Genomic DNA, 22,973 nt, shown 5'->3' with positions numbered 1-22,973 from the left:
ATTGAAGTTCTTTTTGCTCCCTGATCTCCTACCATAACAGCATTAGATTGCTGTTAGCTCTTTTTCAGGCCTGCCAGAAAATCAAAGCCAAGTTTCTCCAGCTGTCTTTTAATTGGGATAAGTATAACAGGATAAGAAAGTGTCAAAGGTGTAGCAGAGGAAGGTCAGGAGACAGAAGCGACTAAAACTACAGATGGTAAAGAGACAGTCAAAAAGGTAGGATTAGGCAGGAGGTATAGAAATCAGAAGCAAGAGAGAGAAATAGTTCTAGTCCTTCTGTCTTGAGTTCAAGGTGTTGGATTTGGTTCTTAGATATACTATAGATATAAAAACAAAAACAAAAACAGAATTACCTGGAAAAACTCAGCAGGTCTGGCAGCATTGGCGGAGAAGAAAAGAGTTGACGTTTCGAGTCCTCATGACCCTTCGACAGAACTTGAGTGACTATAGATATACTCCGGTATCTGCTGAACACTTGTTTAATGGTACAACATCTAAACAGATTACAGAGCAGGCATAATGCTCCTAGGCATGAAAATGAGAGAGAGATAGACAGTCTAATACATGACTGATTGGTGTCAGCGGTACATCATCATCTGTCATACATTTGCATATCCCATCAGTTAACCCTTTATACAACAGAAATTGAGAGACAAAACCACAAAAACCCACAGAGCATGGGGAAGGCAGAGGTTATGTTGAAATCGATGCTATTTACTCTCGCCCGCCCTCCACCCTATCACAGACTTTCCCTTTCACTCGTCCTGCCCCCTCCCCACTTCTATTGTCTTAAAAATTCTTATATTTCTATCCTCCTTTTGTTCCGATGAAAGGTATTGAACTTTTCAATTTAGCTGTGCACAGCCTAATACTGGAACCCAAATTTCCCTTTTAAACTGTTTGAATTCAACAGAGATATAACCATCAGGTAATGACTCAAACACCAAATCAGTAAATAGTATTGAAGTTTATTGATTATAAGCAAGTTTTAGAAACTTATCAACTAACTAACAGAGGCAGGATATAGGAAAAATATACTTATCAATGAACATCTGCCAACTCGGCGCTTTCAAATGGGTGATCAATCCAAGAGAAGTGGACAACAACTTAAACTCCTCATGCCGACAGAGAAACCCTCACTGCTTCTGAGAAGCATTACTCTTTGCTGGGATTTCTATGGGGAGGGAATCCCTTACTAAACCAGCCCCAGTTCTAACCACAGAGATAAAAACAAAAAAACTGCGGATGCTGGAAATCCAATACAAAAACAAAAACAGAATTACCCGGAAAAACTCAGCAGGTCTGGCAGCATCAGCGGAGAAGAAAAGAGTTGACGTTTCGAGTCCTCATGACCCTTCGACAGAACTTGAGTTCGAGTCCAAGAAAGAGTTGAAATATAAGCTGGTTTAAGGTGTGTGTGTGGGGGAACTTGAGTTCGAGTCCAAGAAAGAGTTGAAATATAAGTTGGTTTAAGGTGTGTGTGTGGGGCGCCCCCCACACACACACACCTTAAACCAGCTTATATTTCAACTCTTTCTTGGACTCGAACTCAAGTTCTGTCGAAGGGTCATGAGGACTCGAAACGTCAACTCTTTTCTTCTCCGCCGATGCTGCCAGACCTGCTGAGTTTTTCCAGGTAATTCTGTTTTTGTTTTTGTCCAGTACTAACCACATTCAATACTCATCTGCCCTGAAGGTTATTGGAAATTACCTTTGTGCTGGTAGGAGGACACTCACCTACCCCCGAAGACCGAAACTGGTTTTTCCACACTTGATGTACACAAAGATGGTTCCCACAACCCCGTTTTTTAATAATCAAAAGACATAAGCCCACTTTAGCTAAGTTGGAAATGACTAATTAGTCTATAATTTGTCAATGATGTGATAAGAGTTAACTCTGTTGGTTCTAGCTAATTATGCACATTGTCTTAAACTTAGGTCGATGCCTTCCTTTAAGCTATGTTTTTATCTTGGTGTCTTTACAGGAGTCCCATTCATTAACACAGACTCAGCAATCAAGGACAGTATGTGTTCCTGATAGGGAGGGAGTCCCAGGCTTATGCCATTTCATTCCCAGCTGTTACAGCACTTTAATTCTATCATAAAAAAAAGCTTATGGAGAAATACAGAAATAACATACAGCGACTTCTAATTAACTACTGATTATTAATTACTTACCCTTCAATTGTAATTTAATTGAGGTACACTATTTAGTCAATCATCTCTTTCTGGCATATTCCTAATTATGTAATAACCCTGAATTAATACACATGAGTAATTATACAGAACACAATATGGCTTCTTATCTCAGTGTTAGTACAAAATGGTGTTTGGGCCTTGTCAGCTTATTGCAAACATGAAAATAACCTGAAAGTGGTTGGGTTACACTAAAATCTAGTACACTGACCAAGCTGGTCGAGTTCTAAAGGATATAGCTGCTAGACTGGGTCAGCGGCAGATGGTGAGGGAACCAAAAAGAGGGAAAAACATACTTGATCTCATCCTCACCAACCTGCCTGCCACAGATGCATCTGTCCATGACAGTATCGGTACGAGTGACCACCACACAGTTGTTATGGAGACTAAGTCCCGACTTCACATTGAGGATACCCTGCATCGTGTTGTGTGGCACTACCACCGTGCTAAATGAGATAGGTTTTGAACAGACCTAGCCACTCAAGGCTGGGCATCCATGATGTGCTGTGGGCCATCAGCAGCAGCATAATTGTACTCAAACACAATCCGTAACCTCATGGCCCAGCATATCCCCCACTCTATCATTACCATCAAGCCGGGGATCAACATTGGTTCAATGAAGAGTGCAGGAGGGCATGCCAGGAGCAGCACCAGACATACCTAAAAATGAGGTGTCAACCTGGTGAAGCTGTAATACAGGATTATTTCCATGCCAAACAGCATAAGCATGTGATAGACAGGCTAAGTGATCCCATAACCAACAGATCAGGTCTAAAACAAAAACAGAATTACCTGGAAAAACTCAGCAGGTCCGGCAGCATCGGCGGAGAAGAAAAGAGTTGACGTTTTGAGTCGTCATGACCCTTCGACAGAACTTGAGTTCGAGTCCAGGAAAGAGCTGAAATATAAGCTGGTTTAAGGTGGGTGTGTGGGGGGGCGGAGAGATAGAGAGACAGAGAGGTGGAGGGGGGGGATGTGGTTGTAGGGACAAACAAGCAGTGATAGAAGCAGATCATCAAAAGATGTCAACGACAATAGTACAATAGAACACATAGGTGTTAAAGTTAAAGTTGGTGATATTATCTAAACGAATGTGCTAATTAAGAATGGATGGTAGGGCACTCAAGGTATAGCTCTAGTGGGGTTTTTTTTATAATGGAAATAGGTAGGAAAAGGAAAATCTTTATAATTTATTGGAAAAAAAAAGGAAGGGGGAAACAGAAAGGGGGTGGGGATGGGGGAGGGAGCTCACGACCTAAAGTTGTTGAATTCAATATTCAGTCCGGAAGGCTGTAAAGTCCCTAGTCGGAAGATGAGGTGTTGTTCCTCCAGTTTACGTTGGGCTTCACTGGAACAATGCAGCAAGCCAAGGACAGACATGTGGGCAAGAGAGCAGGGTGGAGTGTTAAAATGGCAAGCGACAGAGAGGTTTGGGTCATTCTTGCAGACAGACCGCAGGTGTTCTGCAAAGCGGTCGCCCAGTTTACGTTTGGTCTCTCCAATGTAGAGGAGACCACATTGGGAGCAACGAATGCAGTAGACTAAGTTGGGGAAATGCAAGTGAAATGCTGCTTCACTTGAAAGGAGTGTTTGGGTCCTTGGACGGTGAGGAGAGAGGAAGTGAAGGGGCAGGTGTTGCATCTTTTGCGTGGGCATGGGGTTGTGACATAGGAGGGGGTTGAGGAGTAGGGGTTGATGGAGGAGTGGACCAGGGTGTCCCGGAGGGAGCGATCCCTACGGAATCTCCCTGGACCATGACCCCACCACTGAACATCAAGCCACTGTTTCCAGGACTGTCACTGACCTCATCTCCTCTGGGGATCTCCCTCTCACAGCTTCCAACCTGATAGTCGCCCAACCTCGGACGGCCCGCTTCTATCTCCTACCCAAAATCCACAAACAGAACTGCCCCGGTAGACCGATCGTCTCAGCTTGCTCCTGCCCCACAGAACTCATTTCTCGTTATCTTGACTCCCTTCTCTCTCCCCTTGTCCAGTCCCTTCCCACCTACATCCGTGATTCCTCTGACACCTTACGTCACATCAACAATTTCCAGTTCCCTGGCCCCTACCGCTTCCTCTTCACCATGGACGTCCAATCCCTCTACACCTCCATCCCCCACCAGGATGGTCTGAGGGCCCTTAGCTTCTTCCTCGAACAGAGGCCCGAACAATCCCATCCACCACTACTCTCCTCCATCTGGCTGAACTTGTTCTCACGCTGAACAATTTCTCCTTCAACTCCTCTCACTTCCTCCAAATAAAAGGTGTGGCTATGGGTACCCGCATGGGCCCCAGCTATGCCTGTCTCTTTATGGGGTATGTGGAACATTCCTTGTTGCAGTCCTACTCCGGCCCCCTTCCACAACTCTTTCTCCGGTACATCGATGATTACTTCGGTGCCGCTTCATGCTCTCGTCAGGACCTGGAAAAATTTATTAATTTTGCTTCCAATCTCCACCCCTCCATCATTTTCACGTGGTCCATCTCTGACACTTCCCTTCCCTTCCTTGACCTCTCTGTCTCAATCTCTGGTGATAGACTGTCCACCAATATCCATTACAAACCCACCGACTCCCACAGCTATCTCGACTACAGCTCCTCACACCCCGCTTCCTGTAAGGACTCCATCCCATTCTCTCAGTTCCTTCACCTCCGTCGCATCAGTTCCGATGATGCTACATTCAAAAACAGTTCCTCTGACATGTCCTCCTTCTTCCTTAACCGAGGTTTTCCACCCACGATCATTGACAGGGCCCTCAACCGTGTCCGGCCCATCTCCCGCGCATCCGCCGTCACGCCTTCTCCTCCCTCCCAGAAACATGATAGGGTCCCCCTTGTCCTCACTTATCACCCCACCAGCCTCCGCATTCAAAGGATCATCCTCCGCCATTTCCGCCAACTCCAGCATGATGCCACCACCAAACACATCTTCCCTTCACCCCCCTTATCGGCATTCCGTAGGGATCGCTCCCTCCGGGACACCCTGGTCCACTCCTCCATCACCCCCTACTCCTCAACCCCCTCCTATGGCACAACCCCATGCCCACGCAAAAGATGCAACACCTGCCCCTTCACTTCCTCTCTCCTCACCGTCCAAGGACCCAAACACTCCTTTCAAGTGAAGCAGCATTTCACTTGCATTTCCCCCAACTTAGTCTACTGCATTCGTTGCTCCCAATGTGGTCTCCTCTACATTGGAGAGACCAAACGTAAACTGGGCGACCGCTTTGCAGAACACCTGCGGTCTGTCCGCAAGAATGACCCAAACCTCTCTGTCGCTTGCCATTTTAACACTCCACCCTGCTCTCTTGCCCACATGTCTGTCCTTGGCTTGCTGCATTGTTCCAGTGAAGCCCAACGCAAACTGGAGGAACAACACCTCATCTTCCGACTAGGGACTTTACAGCCTTCCGGACTGAATATTGAATTCAACAACTTTAGGTCGTGAGCTCCCTCCCCCATCCCCACCGCCTTTCTGTTTCCCCCTTCCTTTTTTTTTCCAATAAATTATAAAGATTTTCCTTTTCCCACCTATTTCCATTATAAAAAAAACCTCACTAGAGCTATACCTTGAGTGCCCTACCATCCATTCTTAATTAGCACATTCGTTTAGATAATATCACCAACTTTAACTTTAACACCTATGTGTTCTATTGTACTATTGTCGTTGACATCTTTTGATGATCTGCTTCTATCACTGCTTGTTTGTCCCTACAACCACACACCCCCCCTCCACCTCTCTGTCTCTCTATCTCTCCGCCCCCCACACACACACCTTAAACCAGCTTATATTTCAGCTCTTTCCTGGACTCGAACTCAAGTTCTGTCGAAGGGTCATGACGACTCGAAATGTCAACTCTTTTCTTCTCCGCCGATGCTGCCAGACCTGCTGAGTTTTTCCAGGTAATTCTGTTTTTGTTTTGGATTTCCAGCATCCGCAGTTTTTTTGTTTTTGTTTTTATTTTTAGATCAGGTCTAATCTCTGCAATCCTGCCACATCCAGTTGTGAATGGTGATGGACAATTAAACAACTCACTGGAGGAGGAGGCTCCACAAATATCGCACCCTCAATGATGGGGGAGTCCAGCACATTAGTGAAAAAGATATGGCTGAAGCGTTTGCTACAATCTTCAGCCAGAAGTGCCGAGTAGATGTTGGTTTTCCCATGTATCTGCTGCCCTTGTCCCTCTAGGTGGTAGTGGTTGTGAGTTTGGAAGATGCTGTCAAAGGAGCCTTGGTGAATTGCTACAGTGCATCTTGTAAATGGTACACACCGCTACTACTGTGCGTTGGTGGTGGAGGGAATGACTGTTAGTGGATGTGGTGCCAATCAAGCAGACTGCTTTTTCCTGAATGGTGTCAAGCTTCTTGAGTGCTGTGGGACCTGCACTCATTCAGGCAAGTAGGGAGTATTCAATTACACTCCTGACTTGTGCCTTGTAAATGGTGGACAGGATTTGGGGAGTCAGGAGATGGGTTACTCATTGCACTATTCCTAGCCTCTGACCTGCCCTTGTAGCCACAGTATTTATATGGCTAGACCAGTTCAGTCTCTGGTCAATGGTAACCCCTAGGATGCTGATAGTGGTGGATTCAGTAATGGTAATGCCATTGAACATTGAGGGGCGATGGTTAGATTCTCTCTTGTTGGAGATGGTCATTGCCTGACACTTGTGTGGTGTGAATGTTACTTGCCACTTGTCAGCCCAAGCCTGGATATTGTCCAGGTCTTGCTGCATTTGGACATGGACTGCTTCAGTATCTGAGAAGTCATGAATGGTGCTGAACATTGTGCAATCATCAGCGAAAATCCCCATTTTTGACCTTATGATGGAAGGAAAGTCATTGATGAAGCAGCTGAAGATGGTTGGGCCTAGGACACTATCCTGAGGAACTCCTGCAGTGACATCCTGGAGCTGAGATGACTGACCTCCAATAACCACAACCATCTTCCTTTGTGCTAGGTATGACTCCAACCAGCGGAGAGTTTTCCCCCTGTTTCACATTGACTCCAGTTTTGCTAGGGCTCGTCGATGCTACACTCGGTCAAATACGACTGTGATATTAAGGGCAGTCACTCTCACCTCACCTTGGGAGTTCAGCTCTTTTGTCCATGTTTGAACCAAGACTGCATTGAGGTCAAGAGTTGAGTGGCCCTGGTGGAACCCAAACTGGGCGTCAGTGAGTAGGTTATTGCTAAGTATGTGCCGCTTGATAGCACTGTTGATGACCCCTTCCATGACTGATGACGGAGAGTAGACTGATGGGGCGGTAGTTGGCCGGGTTGGATTTGTCCTGCTTTTTTGTGTACAGGACATATCTGGGCAATTTTCCACAAAGTCGGGTAGATGCCAGAGTTGTAGCTGTACTGGAACAGCTTGGCTAGGGGTGCGGCAAGTTCTGGAGCACAAGTCTTCAGTATTATTGCTGGAATATTGTCAGGACCCATAGCCTTTGCAGTATCCTGTACCTTCAGCTATTTCTTGATATCACATGGAGTGAACTGTATTGACTGAAGACTGGCATCTGTGATGCTGGGGACCTCCGGAGGAGGCCGAGATGGATCATCTACTCGGTATTTCTGCCTGAAGATTGTTGTGAATGCTTTAGCCTTATCTTTTGCACTGATGTGCTGGGCTCCTCCATCATTGAGGATGGGGATATCTGTGGAGCCTCCTTCTCCAGTAAGGATTTGGCACCATGGGGACATGGAGTGCAACCACTGCCAGTGGCTGTGTAAGTGACAGTGGCGCTCAATTTCTACACCAGTGGCTCCTTTCAGGGCTCCACAGGTGACCTTTGTAGGATCTCTCAAGCCTCCACCAACAAATGCATCCATGAGGTCACGGATGCCATTTTCAAGAGGGCACACAACTTTCTGCATTTCACCAGGGGCCGGGATAGACAGGGTGCAAGAGCGATTGGATTCACTCAGATCTCAGGTTTCCCACAGGTGCAGGGTGTGGTCGACTGCACTCATGTGACGCTCAGATCTCCATCGCAACACACGGTGAACTACATCAAACACCAGGTTGACCATTCGCTGAATGTGCAGCTAGTGTGTGACTAGCAGAAATGCATCCTGCAGCTATGCGCATGGTTCCCAGGGACCATTCACAACTCCAAATTCTCAGTCGGTCACATATCCCTGACGTCTTCAAGGGTTCACAGAAGCTGCAGGGTTGGCTCCTTGGGGACAAGGGCTACCCACAGAGGCAGTGGCTGATGACACCCGTGCAGCAGTCTCAGACTGCAGCAGAGCGACGGTGTAATGAGGCTCATGCTGCAACTTGCAACTTGGTGGAGCAGACCATCAGGATGCTGAAGATGAGATTCCAGTTTCTGGACTGGTCTGGTGGAGCTCTGCAATACAGTCCACAGAGGGTGTCACACATCGTCACATCTGCTGCGCCCTTTACAATCTGGCACTGCAACGGGAAGAGGAGCGGGCTGAGGAGGAGATGGAGGAGCTGGAGGTCTCCTTCAATGAGGAGGATGTCAATGGTGATGAGGGTGAGGAGGTCCTCGAAGGTGACGGTGAGGGTGGTGAGGCCCTCGTACTGGCTAGACAAGGCAGGCATGCTCAGGAGGCCCTCATAGCTGCTAGATTTGTGGAGGATGATGATGATATGCAGTGAGGAGACACCATAGATCCTCACATAGCATCTGTGAACGTTTGACTCCAGTCTGGGTTATGGCAGTGCACATACGCGCTGTGAGAATGCTCCTGTCATGGAGATGTAGCGGAGGCCCTTAATAATCGCTCAATTGCAGGAGGATGATGATGGCATGCCAGCGCTATCACCTCAGCCTGAAGGCAGACAGACTCCTCCATCGTGCTTTGCAATCTGAGGAGTGCAGCGGACATCCCTTCCTGATGTTCCTGAGCTTGCCTTTGCAGCAACTGGACAAAACCAAGTCCAGGAGCCCATCATCTGACTCGGACTCAACAAATTTCTGACCTCCAGCTGTCCTCCAAGTGCCAGATACCAGGGAAGTCCCTGCGCCACATGCAGCGGATCAGAAAGTGCAATGTACTCACCAGAATGTGATCCCAAGGCTACTCTATAGATAGGTCCCACCAAGATGTGTGTCCCTGCACTGGTGGAGGGTGTGGGTGAGCGCTGTAACCGGACTTCAGGGAGGATGCCTTCAGATTCCTCTTCAGCGGTTTCTTCAGGGCTTGATTGGAGGCCCTGGGTCATGGACTCTGTCCACTGTTTGGCAAATATGCCTGTGAAAGCAAGGGGAGATAATTAGTGCATGGCAGTGGCCTGTGAAACAGGACACATCACTCACAGCATGGTTGTCTGATGGATGTTGCACTGCCGGACCTTCACTTGGTAGAGCACAGCCGACCTCACCATCAGCACAGGAACAGTCCGGATCCTTGCCGGCCAGCTGGATGGTTCTGTTTTCAATGTCCGTGAGGACCTTGATTTCAGGTAATCCTCCATTGGTCTGTGACCTCTCTCTCTTGTGTGCCAGTTGTCCTGCATGAAGATAGATGGAGAGAGTGTAAGCAGGACGCCTGTCAGGCCAGATGATAAGTATGCCTGTCCTGTGTGGGTGGTGAGTAGTTCCATGGATGGGATGAGGACAATGACGGTGAATGTGTGAGAGTGAATGGTGATATCTCTTGAACTGGCAGTGAGTGAGGGCCCTGTGGCTGTGTAATGGGTTTGTAAGTGTATAAGTTGAGACTGATGAGAAGAGTGACTTACCCTGGTGGAATGGGAGAGATCATTCATCCTCTTGTGGCACTGGTTGGCTGTCCTTTTTTGCAGGGCATTGGTGCTGCCCATCGCTGCCACTGCCTCCCAAGCTGGGTTGCCGATGTTGCTGCCCATCCTGTGGTCAGAGCGGGAGTAGAGGATACTATGGCGGGCCTGCACTGCTTCCAAAAGACGCTAGAGAGATGTGTCATTAAACGTGGGGGCTGCAGTCTTTTTCAGGGTCATGTCATCTTTGCAGCAGTCATGGGCTGGAAGCATTGAGAGGTGTGCACGTGGCTGCACTTTAAATATGGTGCCCAGCATGATGAAGTGGTGAGATGATGGCATGGCAGGTGAATGAGATCCCGCCCGCCATGGAAACAGCATGATTAATGCAGTGGGTTTGGGGCGACGTGGCATGAAAAGCCGCCATTGCAGCCAGCGGGTAAAGCATCGTTTTCTCCAGCTGCTACTACATTTAGTCCCAAACTGGGATGATTCCACCCTCTGTTTCTCTCCACAGATGCTGCCTGACTTGCTGCGTAGTTCCAGCTTTGCTGTTTTTATTTCAGATTTCCAGCTTCTGCAGTATTTTGCTTTTGTGTTAATTTTCCTCTTCCTAAGTTGTTGGTTCCAACAGGGTCACGATGATTGGATCCAAACCCTCCCTCTCTAAAATCCTTTCAAGACAGTTCAAGGTGCCCCTCACCCTGGCACCAGGTTGGCAAAACCTTGTAAGAATCCTACTTACAAAGGACCCTATCTGTGGAAAAATGAGATACCCTGTCCCTTTAAGAGAATGCAAGTGTACTGATCATGTAACAGCACTGATAAATCACCGTACAGTGTGGGCAACTGGGAACTGTAAGTCTAGTCCTGGAGGGTTTTGAGTGAGCACATATGATCTGGTGCTCTGCCCTATGTCTCAATAAATCATCACTGTTTATTCTTACATCAATCTCTCCCAGTTATTAATTGCAAGCAGCAATTGAGGAGACCATAGGAAGGCGTGCAGTTAGAGTTTGGTTGGCCAACAAACTCATTTGCCCAAGATGTAAAAGTGGTGATGAAGATAAAGAACAAAAGAGAATAAATTTCAAGGGGGTGAGCAAAGAATTGGAAAGAGCATCTTACTTTATAAAATTGGCAACAGCCAGCAATCAGAGCAGAAAGCAGTGCTGCAGTTTGAAATTTTAAAAAACACCCTGCAGAATTGTGATCATGGGAATCCTGCCAAAACTCAAAAAGAGAGCAAAACACAGCAGAGAAAAGCAGACAGCTGCAGTTAAAGAAAAAGGTGACAGCTCTTAAAGCAGCAGTGCATTTAAACTGGTAAATACATGAAAAATGGCTATGAGCAGAAAATTATAAGGCACCCCAGACAGACCTCAACTCTGCAGAAAGCAAAAAGCAAATTAATCGATGACAGTCAAGAAAGCCACGGTAAGCCAAACACCTGAATTTGTCATTACCTGGAAAGCGTATCAGAAGTGCAGTCCCCTTGCAGTCATTTACAGATGCCACAATTCGGGCGAGTTGATCCATTTGACCCCATTTCATCTGTCTGGTCTCGTTACGTAATGCCTAGTGTTCTTTTTTACCGCTAACGACATCATGGGGGAGGAGAAGAAGAGGGCGATTGGGAAGGTTCAGGGGCTGCAAGATAAAATCCACGTGGATCCTGGTGCAACACCCAGATTCTTGAAGAAACCCCCAGTCCCCCTATGCATTACGAGAAAAAATTGATGTTGAATTAGACAGGCTGGAAAGGTTGGGAGTCTTACAACAGTACAATTTTCCAAGTGGGCAGCGCCCATGGTTCCATACTAAAGCATATCAGAGTGTGTGAATAATATGTGGGGACAACAAGTTGACCGTGAGCAAAGTGACAGGACTTGACAGGCATCCTATATCAAAAATTGATGAATTGTACTCCAAGCTGGCAGGAGGAACCGCATATGTGAAACTCAACGTGAGCCACGCTTACCAGCAAGTTGAGCTAGAAAAGGTCTCTTGGGGTTTTGTGACTATCAACAACATAGGGGATTATACCAGTATACCAGGTTACTCTTTGGAGTCTCATCAGCTTGTGCCATTTTCCAATGGACTATGGAAAATTTACTCCAAGGTCTGCCCCATGTGGTGGTTTATCTCATTGATGTCCTAGTAACAGGACTAACTGATGAAGAACACTTCTCTAACCTGGAAGAGGTATTGAAGCATTTTTCACAAGCTGGAATACATTTTAAAAGAAAAAATGTATCTTCCAAGCAAAAGAAGAGGTTTACTTGGGTCATAGGGTCGACTCGCAGGGCCTTCACCCAGTGGAAGACAAGGTGAGAGCAATTCGTGAGGCACCAGCACCAAAATATGCCACACTTCGCAAGTGCTTCTTGGGAATGATTAACTACTATGGCTGTTTATTCCCAAATTTGCCAACAGGACTGGCTTCATTATACAGTTTACTCAAGAAAAACCACAGTAGGACTTGGCAACCTCCACAACAACAGGTTTTTACGGCAGTAAAGCAGTTACTACACTCTTTGGCCCTGTTGGTACATTTTGACCCAAAAAAAGGATTAATTTTAACCTGCGATGCACCCCCTCACAGAGTTGGGACTGCACTCTCCCACCGGATGGCAGATGGCTGCGAATGGCCCATTGGTTACGTCTCGTGAACACTCAATGTTGCAGAATGACAGTACTCACAAATAGAGAAAGGAGGCTTATCCATTGCATTTGGCGTTAAGAAGTTTCACCAATATGCCCATGGTCACCACTTCACCATTGCATCCCATCAGAAGCTACAATTAGGTTTGTTTGGGGAAGATAAGGCAATACCCCCAATCGCCTCAGCATGCATCCAAAGATGGGCACTGATTCTAGCCGCTCACAAGTATACTTTAACCCACGGGACGGGAAGCCAGATTGCAAATGCTGACACACTGAGCCGATTACCTCTAAAAGACAGCAATGTGAACGTCCCAATTCCTCGACAACTTGTCTTGTTATTAAACTTTCTGGATTCATCACCAGTACATGCCAAACAAATAAGGGAGTGGACAGACTGAGACCTAGTTTTGTCTGACGTCAGGGATCAAGTCTTGCAGGGATGGTCTAACGAGCCAAAGGCTGACGAAGTGAAGCCCTATTTTAATAGGAGATACAAGCTTACCTGCCAGGATGACATCTTGCTGTGGGGAGCAAGAGGCATTGTGCCTCCTGGAGGAAGACAACCATTATTGACCCAATTGCATAGTGCTTACCCCGGCACCTCTAGAATGAAAATGTTGGTGCACAGCTACTTATGGTGGCCAGGGATGGACATAGAAATTGAAAACTTAGTCAAGAGCTGCATACAGTGCCAACAGGTACAGAAATTGTCCCCTTTTGCTCCATGGCATCCCTGGCAATGTCCAGGAAGGCTATGGGTCCGCCTTCACATTGACTACATGGGGCCATTTTTGGGCACGATGTTCCTCAGCATGGTTTTATAAAATAGAAATTATGTTTAACCAATTCATTGGAGTTCTTTGAAGGAGTAGCATGTACTGTGCTTAAAGGGAGCCAGTGGACATACTGTACTTGGATTTTCAGAAGGCATTTGATAAGGTGCCACATCAAAAGTTATTGTAGAAAATGAAAGCTCAAGGTGTAGTAGGTAACATATTAGCCTGGATAGAAGATTGGCTGGCTGATTGGTGACATCCCACACGGGTCTGTACTGGGGCATCAGCTTTTTATGATTCACATCAATGACTTAGATGAGGGGAGCAAAGGCATGGTATATAAATTTGCAGATGATATAAAGATAGGGAGGAAAGTATGTTGTGAAGAGGAAATAAGAAGGTTGCAAACAGATATAGATAGGTTGAGTGAGTGAACAAAGATCTGGCAGATGGAGTATAATCTAGAAAATTGTTTTCTCATTGGCAGGAAGAATAGAAAGCAGAGAACTGCAGATTTCCAAGGTGCAGGGGGATCTAGGTGTTCCAGTGCATGAGCCACAAAAAGTTAGTGTGCAGGTACAGCAATAATTAAGAAGGCTAATGGAATGCTATCCTTAATTATGAGAGGAATTGAACATAGAAGTAAGGATGTTGTGCTTCATTTATACAGGGTAATGGTGAGTGCACATCTTGAATACTGTGTACAGTTTTCATCTCCTTATTTAAGGAAGGATGTAAATGCTTTGGAGGTGGTTCAAATAAGGTTTACTAGATTGATACCTGGAATGAGTGGGTTGTCTTATGACAAAAGGTTAGACAGACTGGGCTTGTTTCCACTGGAGTTTAGAAGTGTGAGGGGTGACTTGATTGGAGTATACAAGATAATGAATGATATTGACAAGGTGGACATGGCAAGCATATTTCCTCTTGTGCGTGAGTCTGGATTGGGAAGGGACTAATGAAAGGGTTTCAGGAATTTGAGAACTTGCGTGGGAGTCAGGGAGGCTCCTTTCAGAAGCAAATGGTGAGGATATTAATTAAGGGAGGGGGCAGTAAAGGTAAAGGAGACAAGGAAATAGCCAGAGATAGGCTGATCTCTGGAGGAAACCTCAGAAAGAGAGGAACAGGGAGAGGCCATTCAGCCCATTAAGCCCATTCACCTATTAATTAGATCATGACTAATCTGTATTATAACTCCATTACCTACCTAGATTTGTATCCCTTCACATCCTTAGTTAATCAACAAAAATCAATAAAATTATCAATCTCAGTTTTGAGATTTTCAATTGACCCCCAGCCTCAACAGCTTTTAGAGGGGAGTTGCAGATTTCCACTCACTTTTGTGTGAAGAAGTGCTCCCTTACATCATCTTTGAACAGTTTAGCTCTAGTTTTAAGGTTCTGCGCCCCCCCCCTCCTTATTCTGGATTCCCTCATCAAAGGAAATAGTTTTTCTCTTTCTACCTTATCAAATCCTTTAATCATTTGAAACCTGAATTAGATCACCATTTAATCCCCTATACTCAAGTCTTAATGCAACTGGTCCTCTTTGTTATACTCTTTTAGCCTCGGTATCATTCTGACAAATGTGCTGCACCCCCTCCAAGACCAACACAGTCTTCCTGAGGCAAGTCCAGTAAATTCCACTCCTTGGCTAATTTTTAATTTTGCTCGTAACTGTGGCACATTACACTCTTCCTCGACTGTGAAGACTGATACAAAGTAATTATTTAGAAAGTCTGCCATTTCTTTATATTCAATTATAATATAACCTACATCTCTCTTTCAGGGGCCCTTATTATCCTTCACCACTCTCTTTCTCTTAATTAACTTGTAAAATCTTTTCAGTTTTCCTTGCTTTGATATCCTTCCATTGTTATCGCCATCATTCCAACTACATAAGATAACGGAGGGGCAGCAAATCATTTAGGAATGGGGAGCTTCATATGAGGCACTTTTGCTGATGGTTGAAGAGTCCAACCTGTGAGAGGCAGGTTTTGCCTCAAGTGTCACATATGTGGTTAGCAGGTGTCATAGTGAGTTGCTGTTTTTGGTGTTGGCACCTGTTGCCAACACGCTGTGGCCACTGATTATCATGGTGGCGCATGCTGGCCAACAGGTGATGTTGCCATTTCCTTCTGTCATCAGCTAGTGTCTCCCAGATGTGAAAATCGATGATCAGGTCCTTCATGTCACGCTTGCATCCTTGAAGTGGAGCTTTGAGAGTCTATCTGGTCATCTGACTCTGGTTATCTCACCAAATAGAATATTCTTGGGAATGCATCTGTCTTCCATCCTGCACATACTCGTCCACATCGGCAATGTCACCTCTCCTTGATGTGTGTCAACATACCTGGGAGATTTGCTTTTGAGAGGACTAATTTTGACCTTCTGTGAGATGCTGAGAATGTGCCATGAACAACAATGATATTCCTCATAAGTATTTTTTTTTCTCATTCCCTTTTGGTAGCTCTTAATCCTTTGCATTCTCTTGTTCTTCACTCCTGGTCTGCAGGATCTCTCCCTTTTCTTTGCATTTAGAGCCATAGAGTCATTATGGCTTATTCAGTCAATCAAATCCATAATTCAAATCAAAGCCCATAACTCATTCTAGCCCTGAAAGTTCATTTCTTTCAAGTGCATGCCCAATTTCCCACTGAAATCATTCATCATCTCCATATCCACCACCCTTGTGGGCAGTGTGTTCCAGACCATTACCAATCACTGTATAAAGAAGCTTTTCCTCACATTTCCCCTGGCATCTTGCGCAAAATCTTAAATCTGTGTTCCCTGGTCCTTCTACCATCAGCCAACGGGAGCTTTTCCTTGTCTACATTATCTAAACCCATTATAATCTTGTACACCTCAATCAAATCTTCCCTCAATCTCCTTTGCTTCAAGGAGAACAACCCCAGCTTCTCCAATCTAACCTTGTAGCTAAAGCCCCCAATCCCTGGAAACATTCTGATAAATCTCCTCTGCACCCACTCAAGGACCGTCACATCCTTCTTAAAGTGTGGTGACCAGAGCTGGACACAATATTCTAGTTGAGGCCTAACCAGAGCTTTATAAAGGTTCAGCATAACTTACCTGCTTTTGTACTCAATGCCTCTATTTATGATTTTTAAGCTCTTCCTTTTTGATTTATACTATCTGTCACCTCTCTTGTTGACTAAAATTGTCTAATTACATCAGTGGAGCTCTTGCCCTTATGTACAGCCCTTGTATTCATCTCCCACTGTTACTTGTCCCTTTATCACTCTGCAGTAACTGAAAGTATAGCCTCTCCTGCTGCCTATCAGGGATCATGTGATGCTCTTGGAGGCTCTGACCAATGAGGCCTAAATGTGGGTAATCCAGGGAGTGGGGCTTCCTGACGAGAGTCCTGATCGAGCATGTAGCATCTGAAAATCTCTCTGTAATCAAGATTATCTGTTTCTTGTTGAAACTTGTCCACTCCGTCAAGTCATTACATTTGGCGGCGAGGGTAAATTAGCTCCGAAACTGCACCTCACCTTGTTAACGTGAATATATCAAATCTTAAGAAAAAAGAAAAAAAACTACTCACTAGTCATGCCATACAACACCGTTTACTCACTGAAGTTGACATCGACTTTAAATACACCCTGGAAATCTCCCTCACCATGGAAAGTGCTGCGACAGACTCACAGGCTTTGCAACACATACAACATGGTGCTGTTCTTCATGTTGGGCAGGAACCTAACACCAGGCATGGCGCAAAAAACAGAAACACAACATCGAAACAAGAAAGCCTAGTAGAAACACTTCAGCAGTGACTCCAAGGGTAATTTGTTATAGATGTTGGGGTGACCATGTACAAGACACCTGCAGATTCAAAGAGGCAGAGCGCCATTACTGCCATAAGAAAGGTCACATAGTAAGGCAATGCAAGGCAAAGTTGAAACAGCCCATAAAGCAGCAAACCTACATGATTGAGTTAAAAAATACAGCAGAACCTGAGGCTGCCGACACCAACATTTATTCCCTGTGTAATGAATCTGCTGTAACAACCAAGGCTATTGCTGTCACAGTCCAAATTAATGGGAGGTGGATACGGTAGCCTCAACCACAATGGTGGGAGAGCGCACATTTAAATACCTAGATGAAGGTACCCAACCACTAAACCTAGAGCGGACAATCTATTAAGGTAAACGACATTGTCACAGTACCAGTATCTTATAGGCAACAGGCAGCCCAACTTCCAGTGATAATAGTGTCAGGAAAAAGATGCGGACTTCTGGGTGAGACTGGTTACAGAAAATCAAGCTTGACTGGTCTGAAATATTTCACCTGAAAATAGGAGGGGTTCCTGAGCTGCTATGGAAATACGACAGTATTTTGGGACAAATTCGGGAAGTTAAAAGGCTTGCAAGCAAAAATATATGTGGATCCTCAGGCAACGCCTTTCTTTAAGGCCAGGCCTGTGCCTTATGCGTCGAGGAAAGGATGGATGCAGAACTGTGCTAGTTAGGAAGCTGAGCATCATCCAACCTGTCCAAGTCTCGAAATGGACAGCACCCATAGGGGAGGATTTTTGGGCCACCAAGCGGACACGGCAAGTGATCTCGGGAGCGGCCGGGAAATAGTCCATTGCCCATGATCAGCCCTCGACCATGATTTCACACTGGCTGGCCAATTAATGTCTAGCCAGTGTGAAACGTGCACTGAAAGGCTCAACACTGCTGGGGTGGGGGCAGGAGGAGGGCGAGCGCTGAAGTTTGCACAGGCGCCGGGAGCGCGTAATGAAACCCCCCTGAAGGCAGAGAGCTGCCTCAGGGAGCTGAAGAATTTTAAAGTCAAAAATAAAGATTTTGAATATCTGAAAAAAATGTCCCTACATAGGACTCACTCACATGCACATAATCAGAGTAAAAGTTATGTCAAAACAGTTTTTTAAATTAATGTGAGAAACTTCATCCCACCCATGAGTGAGGTTTCCTCAAAAATGCAAAGGCTGCCTGGCCAATTCACCCGAAAAATCTGTCTTAATTAACACTTTAATGGCCTTAATAGGCTTGTTAATTGTCAGTGGGCACGCTGCTGACTCTAAGGGCGCCCGCTGACCGAAATATCGCGCGAGTGTGCAATGACGTCAGGGCGCTCGCCCGATGTCATCGTGCACTATTTTACACTCCATTGGATCAGGCGCATTCCCACCTGCAGGACATAACATTCTGCCCATAGTTCTGGTGGTTAAGCCTGATCAAACCATAAGCATTTATGGGGAATATAAATTGACCGTATACAAGGCAGCCAAACTAGATAAGTACCCCATTCCAAGGATAGACAACTTATATGCAAACCTGGCTGGATACAAGTCCTATACAAAATTGGATATGGGCCATGCCTACCAACAAAGAGAATTGGATAGCACGTCGAGAGAATACATGACTATTAACACATAAAAGGGTCTTTATCAATACACTCGCCTACCCTTTTTTGTATCATCTGTATGTGCAATCTTCCATAGGACAATGGAGTCTTTTGCAAGGACTTCCCTGAGTGGTAGTATACCTAGATGATGTTCTGAACACAGGGTCCTTCCTGGGTATGATCAATTACAACAGTCGCTTCTTACCTAACTGTGTTTACACTATCACATTTGCTGTTAAAAAAAAATTACTATTGTTCGTGGAATTTACAACAGGAAGAAGCCTTTGTGAAAATAAAGAAACTGTTGCATTTGTCGTGTTTATTGGTACACTACGACTCATAGAAGGAGCTGCTATTAACACGTAATTCTTCCCCTTAAGGCGTAGGAGATGTGTTATCACATAAAATGGAAAATGGATCTGAAAGGCCCATTGGCTATGCCTCGAGAAACCTCTCCACAGCTGAGAAGGGTTATTCCCAGCTAGAAAAGGAGGGTTTATCAGTGGTATTCGGAGTGAAGAAATTCCACCAGTATCTGCATAGACAACATTTCACCATTGTTTCAGACCATAAACCATTAATGGGTTTATTCAGTGAGGAAAAAGCCATTCCACCAATAGCCTCAGCAAGAATTCAACGTTGGGCTTTGATCTGCATATGAATATACCTTTATGCACTGTCCTGGCTTGCATATTGCAGATGCAGATGCACTCAGTCATCCCCTGTTACCAGATAGCATTGTACATGCTCCAGTGTCACAAGAAATTATGCTAGTTCTGAATTTCTTGGATTCTTCACCTGAGTGTGTGAAGCAGATTAGAAATTGGACAATCAGAGATCCAATTTTGCCGAATGTCAGGGACCTTGTTTTGCAAGGGTGGTCAAATTCACCAGTGTCTGAAGAGATGGGTCCATTCCATAAGTTGTCAAGATGGAATTCTGTTGTGGAGAGCAAGAGTTGTCGTCCCTTTGCAAGGAAGAGAACCACTCTTGACAGAGCATTCAGGCATATCGAAGATGAAAGTGCTTGTGCGAAGCTATGTCTAGGCATTAGGCATTTACAGTGACATTGGAAGCATGGTCAAGCACTGTCTCCATTGTCAGTAACAACAGAAGTTGCCTGTTTCAGCTCCACTGCATCCCTGGCAGTGGCCTGGTGGACTCTGGGCTGGACTACATATCAATGTAGTAGGACCATTCTTAGGTGCCATGTTTTCCTTGATCATAGATGCACATTCTAAATTGATGGATGTATACAAAGTCAGATCACAAACATTGAATGCAAGTATCGAAGAGCTGCGTCATTGTTTTAGTATACATGGCCTACTGGAAATCATCATTTCGGATAATGGTGCAGTCTTTATCAGTACAGAGTTTCAGGGATTCATGAATTTAAATGGAATCAGACATATTATAACAGCCTCAAACTATCTCTCATTAAATGGATTAGCTGAGAAAGCTGAGCAAACTTTCAAATCTGGAATGAAGAGGTTATCAGGAGGTACTCTAGAAATTCGACTTTCCCTCTTTCTTCTCAGTTATTGTACACCATCACATTCCACTATGGGTTCAACACTGCCTAAATTATTGATGAAACACTGCCTGAAAACAAGGTTAAGTCTGGTGCTTCCAAACTTAGAGGGGAAGGTAGAGAGGAATCAGAGTAATCAAAAACTGAACCACACTATTCACAGCAACACTCGGACATTCAGTGTAGGAGACACAGTATTCTTGTGGAATTTCGTAAGTGGACCTTGTTGGGCTCATGGAACTGTTGTCTCAGAGACTAGTCCCTTATCCTTCCAGGTGGGAGCAGAAGACAGATTCGTGCAAAAACACATGGACCTATTCGTGATGGAGAGATATTCCAACAACCAGCTATTCCAACTGTGATTATCGACAAACCATCAATCCCTGAGGTGACAGGTCGACCTAGAATAGACATGTCTAGTGTCTCTGCTGAGTTGCCAAACCCAGAACTGCCGCTTCCTAATGTTGTATCTCAGGCTGTTGTTCCTGATCATGTCAATCCTGTGGAGGAACCTCAAGAGGTAGAGGTACTCCGCTCTAACCGAATAAGGAGAGCAGCTCAGAGGCTTAATCCTTAATCACCTGAAGTTGTATGTATGTATATGTTGTTGGACATTCAAATGTTCTCTATAATAGTGTCATAACTCAATGGGGATAGTGCTCTGTAATATCAAGCCCCACTGTACCTCAAGCCGCGGCACATGTGAAAAGTTTAACCAAACCACCAGATTTCCCCAATTCTACCTAACTGTTTAATTTAGGTTAACAGACTATGTGCACCAGGTTTGTAAACTTACTTAGTAATTAACTGTTTATTGGACAAACTGTCATTAACCTGCAGCAAAAGAAAGAAATATGAACTGTTAATTTCTAACCCTATAACCTAAATTCTACCACATCTTAAATCCCTATATGCACACATACAAGACACATAAGACATACAAAAAACATGGATTTTAAAGGTGGGATAAAACAGTTCATTGGACCAATTCCAGAGTATAGGATTCAATGGGTTGATTTTGATTGATGTCTTCAAATTCCTTTCAGTTCTTGTTGATGACATGAGGTGGTCTTCCAGCACTTTCAGTATTTTAGTTCACTGGTTGAGTACGTACCTTTCAATGTCTCTAACAGCGATTTTCCCCTTTGCCTCTCAACAGGGGTTTTCAGAGAGAGAGCAGGTTATAGAGATATGAGAAGAAAAAGATAGATATTATTGTGGAATTACTGGAATCTTCCACACACAAGAGAAAGACATTTTAGGTCTTGTTTCTTTTAGGGTAGGAGCTATTCAGCTGCACCACCCTCACATAAAACCTGGTCACCTGGTCAGGAGCCCATTAAAATGTTGTTGCCAGGCAGCTCCCTTGGTGCTTGGCTTATTTCCTGTCTTTCATGGCACACTCTGTTCCAGGACTGCAACATTGTATATATTTCTCATCCTGCTCCAGTGGACATGTCCTTCATACTGCAGCCATTGCAATTCCAATCCACAGTCCAACAGAAAATAAAAAGATAAGTCCTTTACAACAGTCCAACAGAAATAAAAAGATATGCTGCTTACATACCTCCACCCTTAAAAGGGATGAAATGCCATTTCAAAATGTGTTTCATCACAAGGTATATGACACATGGACAACAAAACACGAGACTTACTCCCATTCATCCTTCCTCCCCATTATACAATCATATAAAATCTTCAGCATTTCTTACTCCTTTAACCTATTTCAGTATTTTACATCTGGGGCAATGCATCTGTGATCACATTATCTTTACCGGTAATGTAAACAATCTTTACATTGAATGGTTGAAACAATAGATTCTATTTAAGCAGTCTTGCATTTCAAGTTTTAAACTTATCAATGAACACCAACAGATTATGGTCAGTGTAGATTAGTGTTTCTTTGTTATCATGTCAGACATAAACTTCAAAGTGTTGAAGAAACAACAACAATGCTAGAGTTTCTGTTTCTACTGTAAAGTACTTCCTTTGATATTGATTTAGTTTCTTAGAAAAGTACCCCGCCGGCTTCTCTATCCCTAAGTGAACATCTTGTAATAGGACTGCACCTATCCCCAAGTCACTAGCATCAATTACCATTTTAAATGGTTTGGTAAAGTCAGGGGCGGCCAACACTGGTTCATTTATTAAGATTGCCTTCAGCTTTTCAAAGGCTGCTTGGAATTTTGCTGACCACTTTTGCCTGTTTTCTTAACAAATTGGTGAGAGGTAGAACTATTGTGCTGAAGTTAGGCACAAACTTCCTATAAAACCCACATATTCCCCAAAATCTCAGGATTTCTCGTTTAATTTTAGGAATGGGGAATTATATTAGTGCTTTCACGTTTGCTGTTCTTGGCAACACCCACCCTTGTCCTACGATGTGACCTAGTTAAGTTAACCTTGCTTTTGCAAATTCACTTTTGGCCAGGTTTATGACTAAGCCAGCCAACTGCAATTGCTTAAACAGATCCTCTAATTGCTTTACATGTTCTTCCCATGTGTTACGATATATTACGACAGCCTCTATATAAACCACACAGTCAGGTACTTCAGCTATGACTTGATTCATAAGTCTCTGAAATGTAGTTGGGGCATTTTTAAACCCAAATAGCATGATTAGACATTGATACAACCCACTTGATGTAACAAAGGCAGATATTTCTTTAGCCCTTGATGTTAATGGC

At 44.7% G+C, this 22,973-nt stretch overlaps 1 protein-coding gene across 1 annotated transcript in view; it reads left to right on the top strand.

The window, feature by feature from the left end:
- LOC121291185 (mucosal pentraxin-like) overlaps positions 1 to 11,224 on the top strand; it is a 41,379-nt gene extending 30,155 nt beyond the window's left edge. The window contains exon 3 of the mRNA XM_041212275.1: positions 11,125 to 11,224. Coding sequence (XP_041068209.1) covers positions 11,125 to 11,224 — 100 coding nt within the window. The remainder of the gene's footprint in view (positions 1 to 11,124) is intronic.
- The last annotated feature ends 11,749 nt before the right edge of the window (positions 11,225 to 22,973 follow it).

This window comes from Carcharodon carcharias, chromosome 19 (assembly GCF_017639515.1).
Source record: "Carcharodon carcharias isolate sCarCar2 chromosome 19, sCarCar2.pri, whole genome shotgun sequence".
Lineage (NCBI taxonomy): Eukaryota > Metazoa > Chordata > Chondrichthyes > Lamniformes > Lamnidae > Carcharodon > Carcharodon carcharias.
This window is presented reverse-complemented; position numbering and strand designations above follow the sequence as displayed.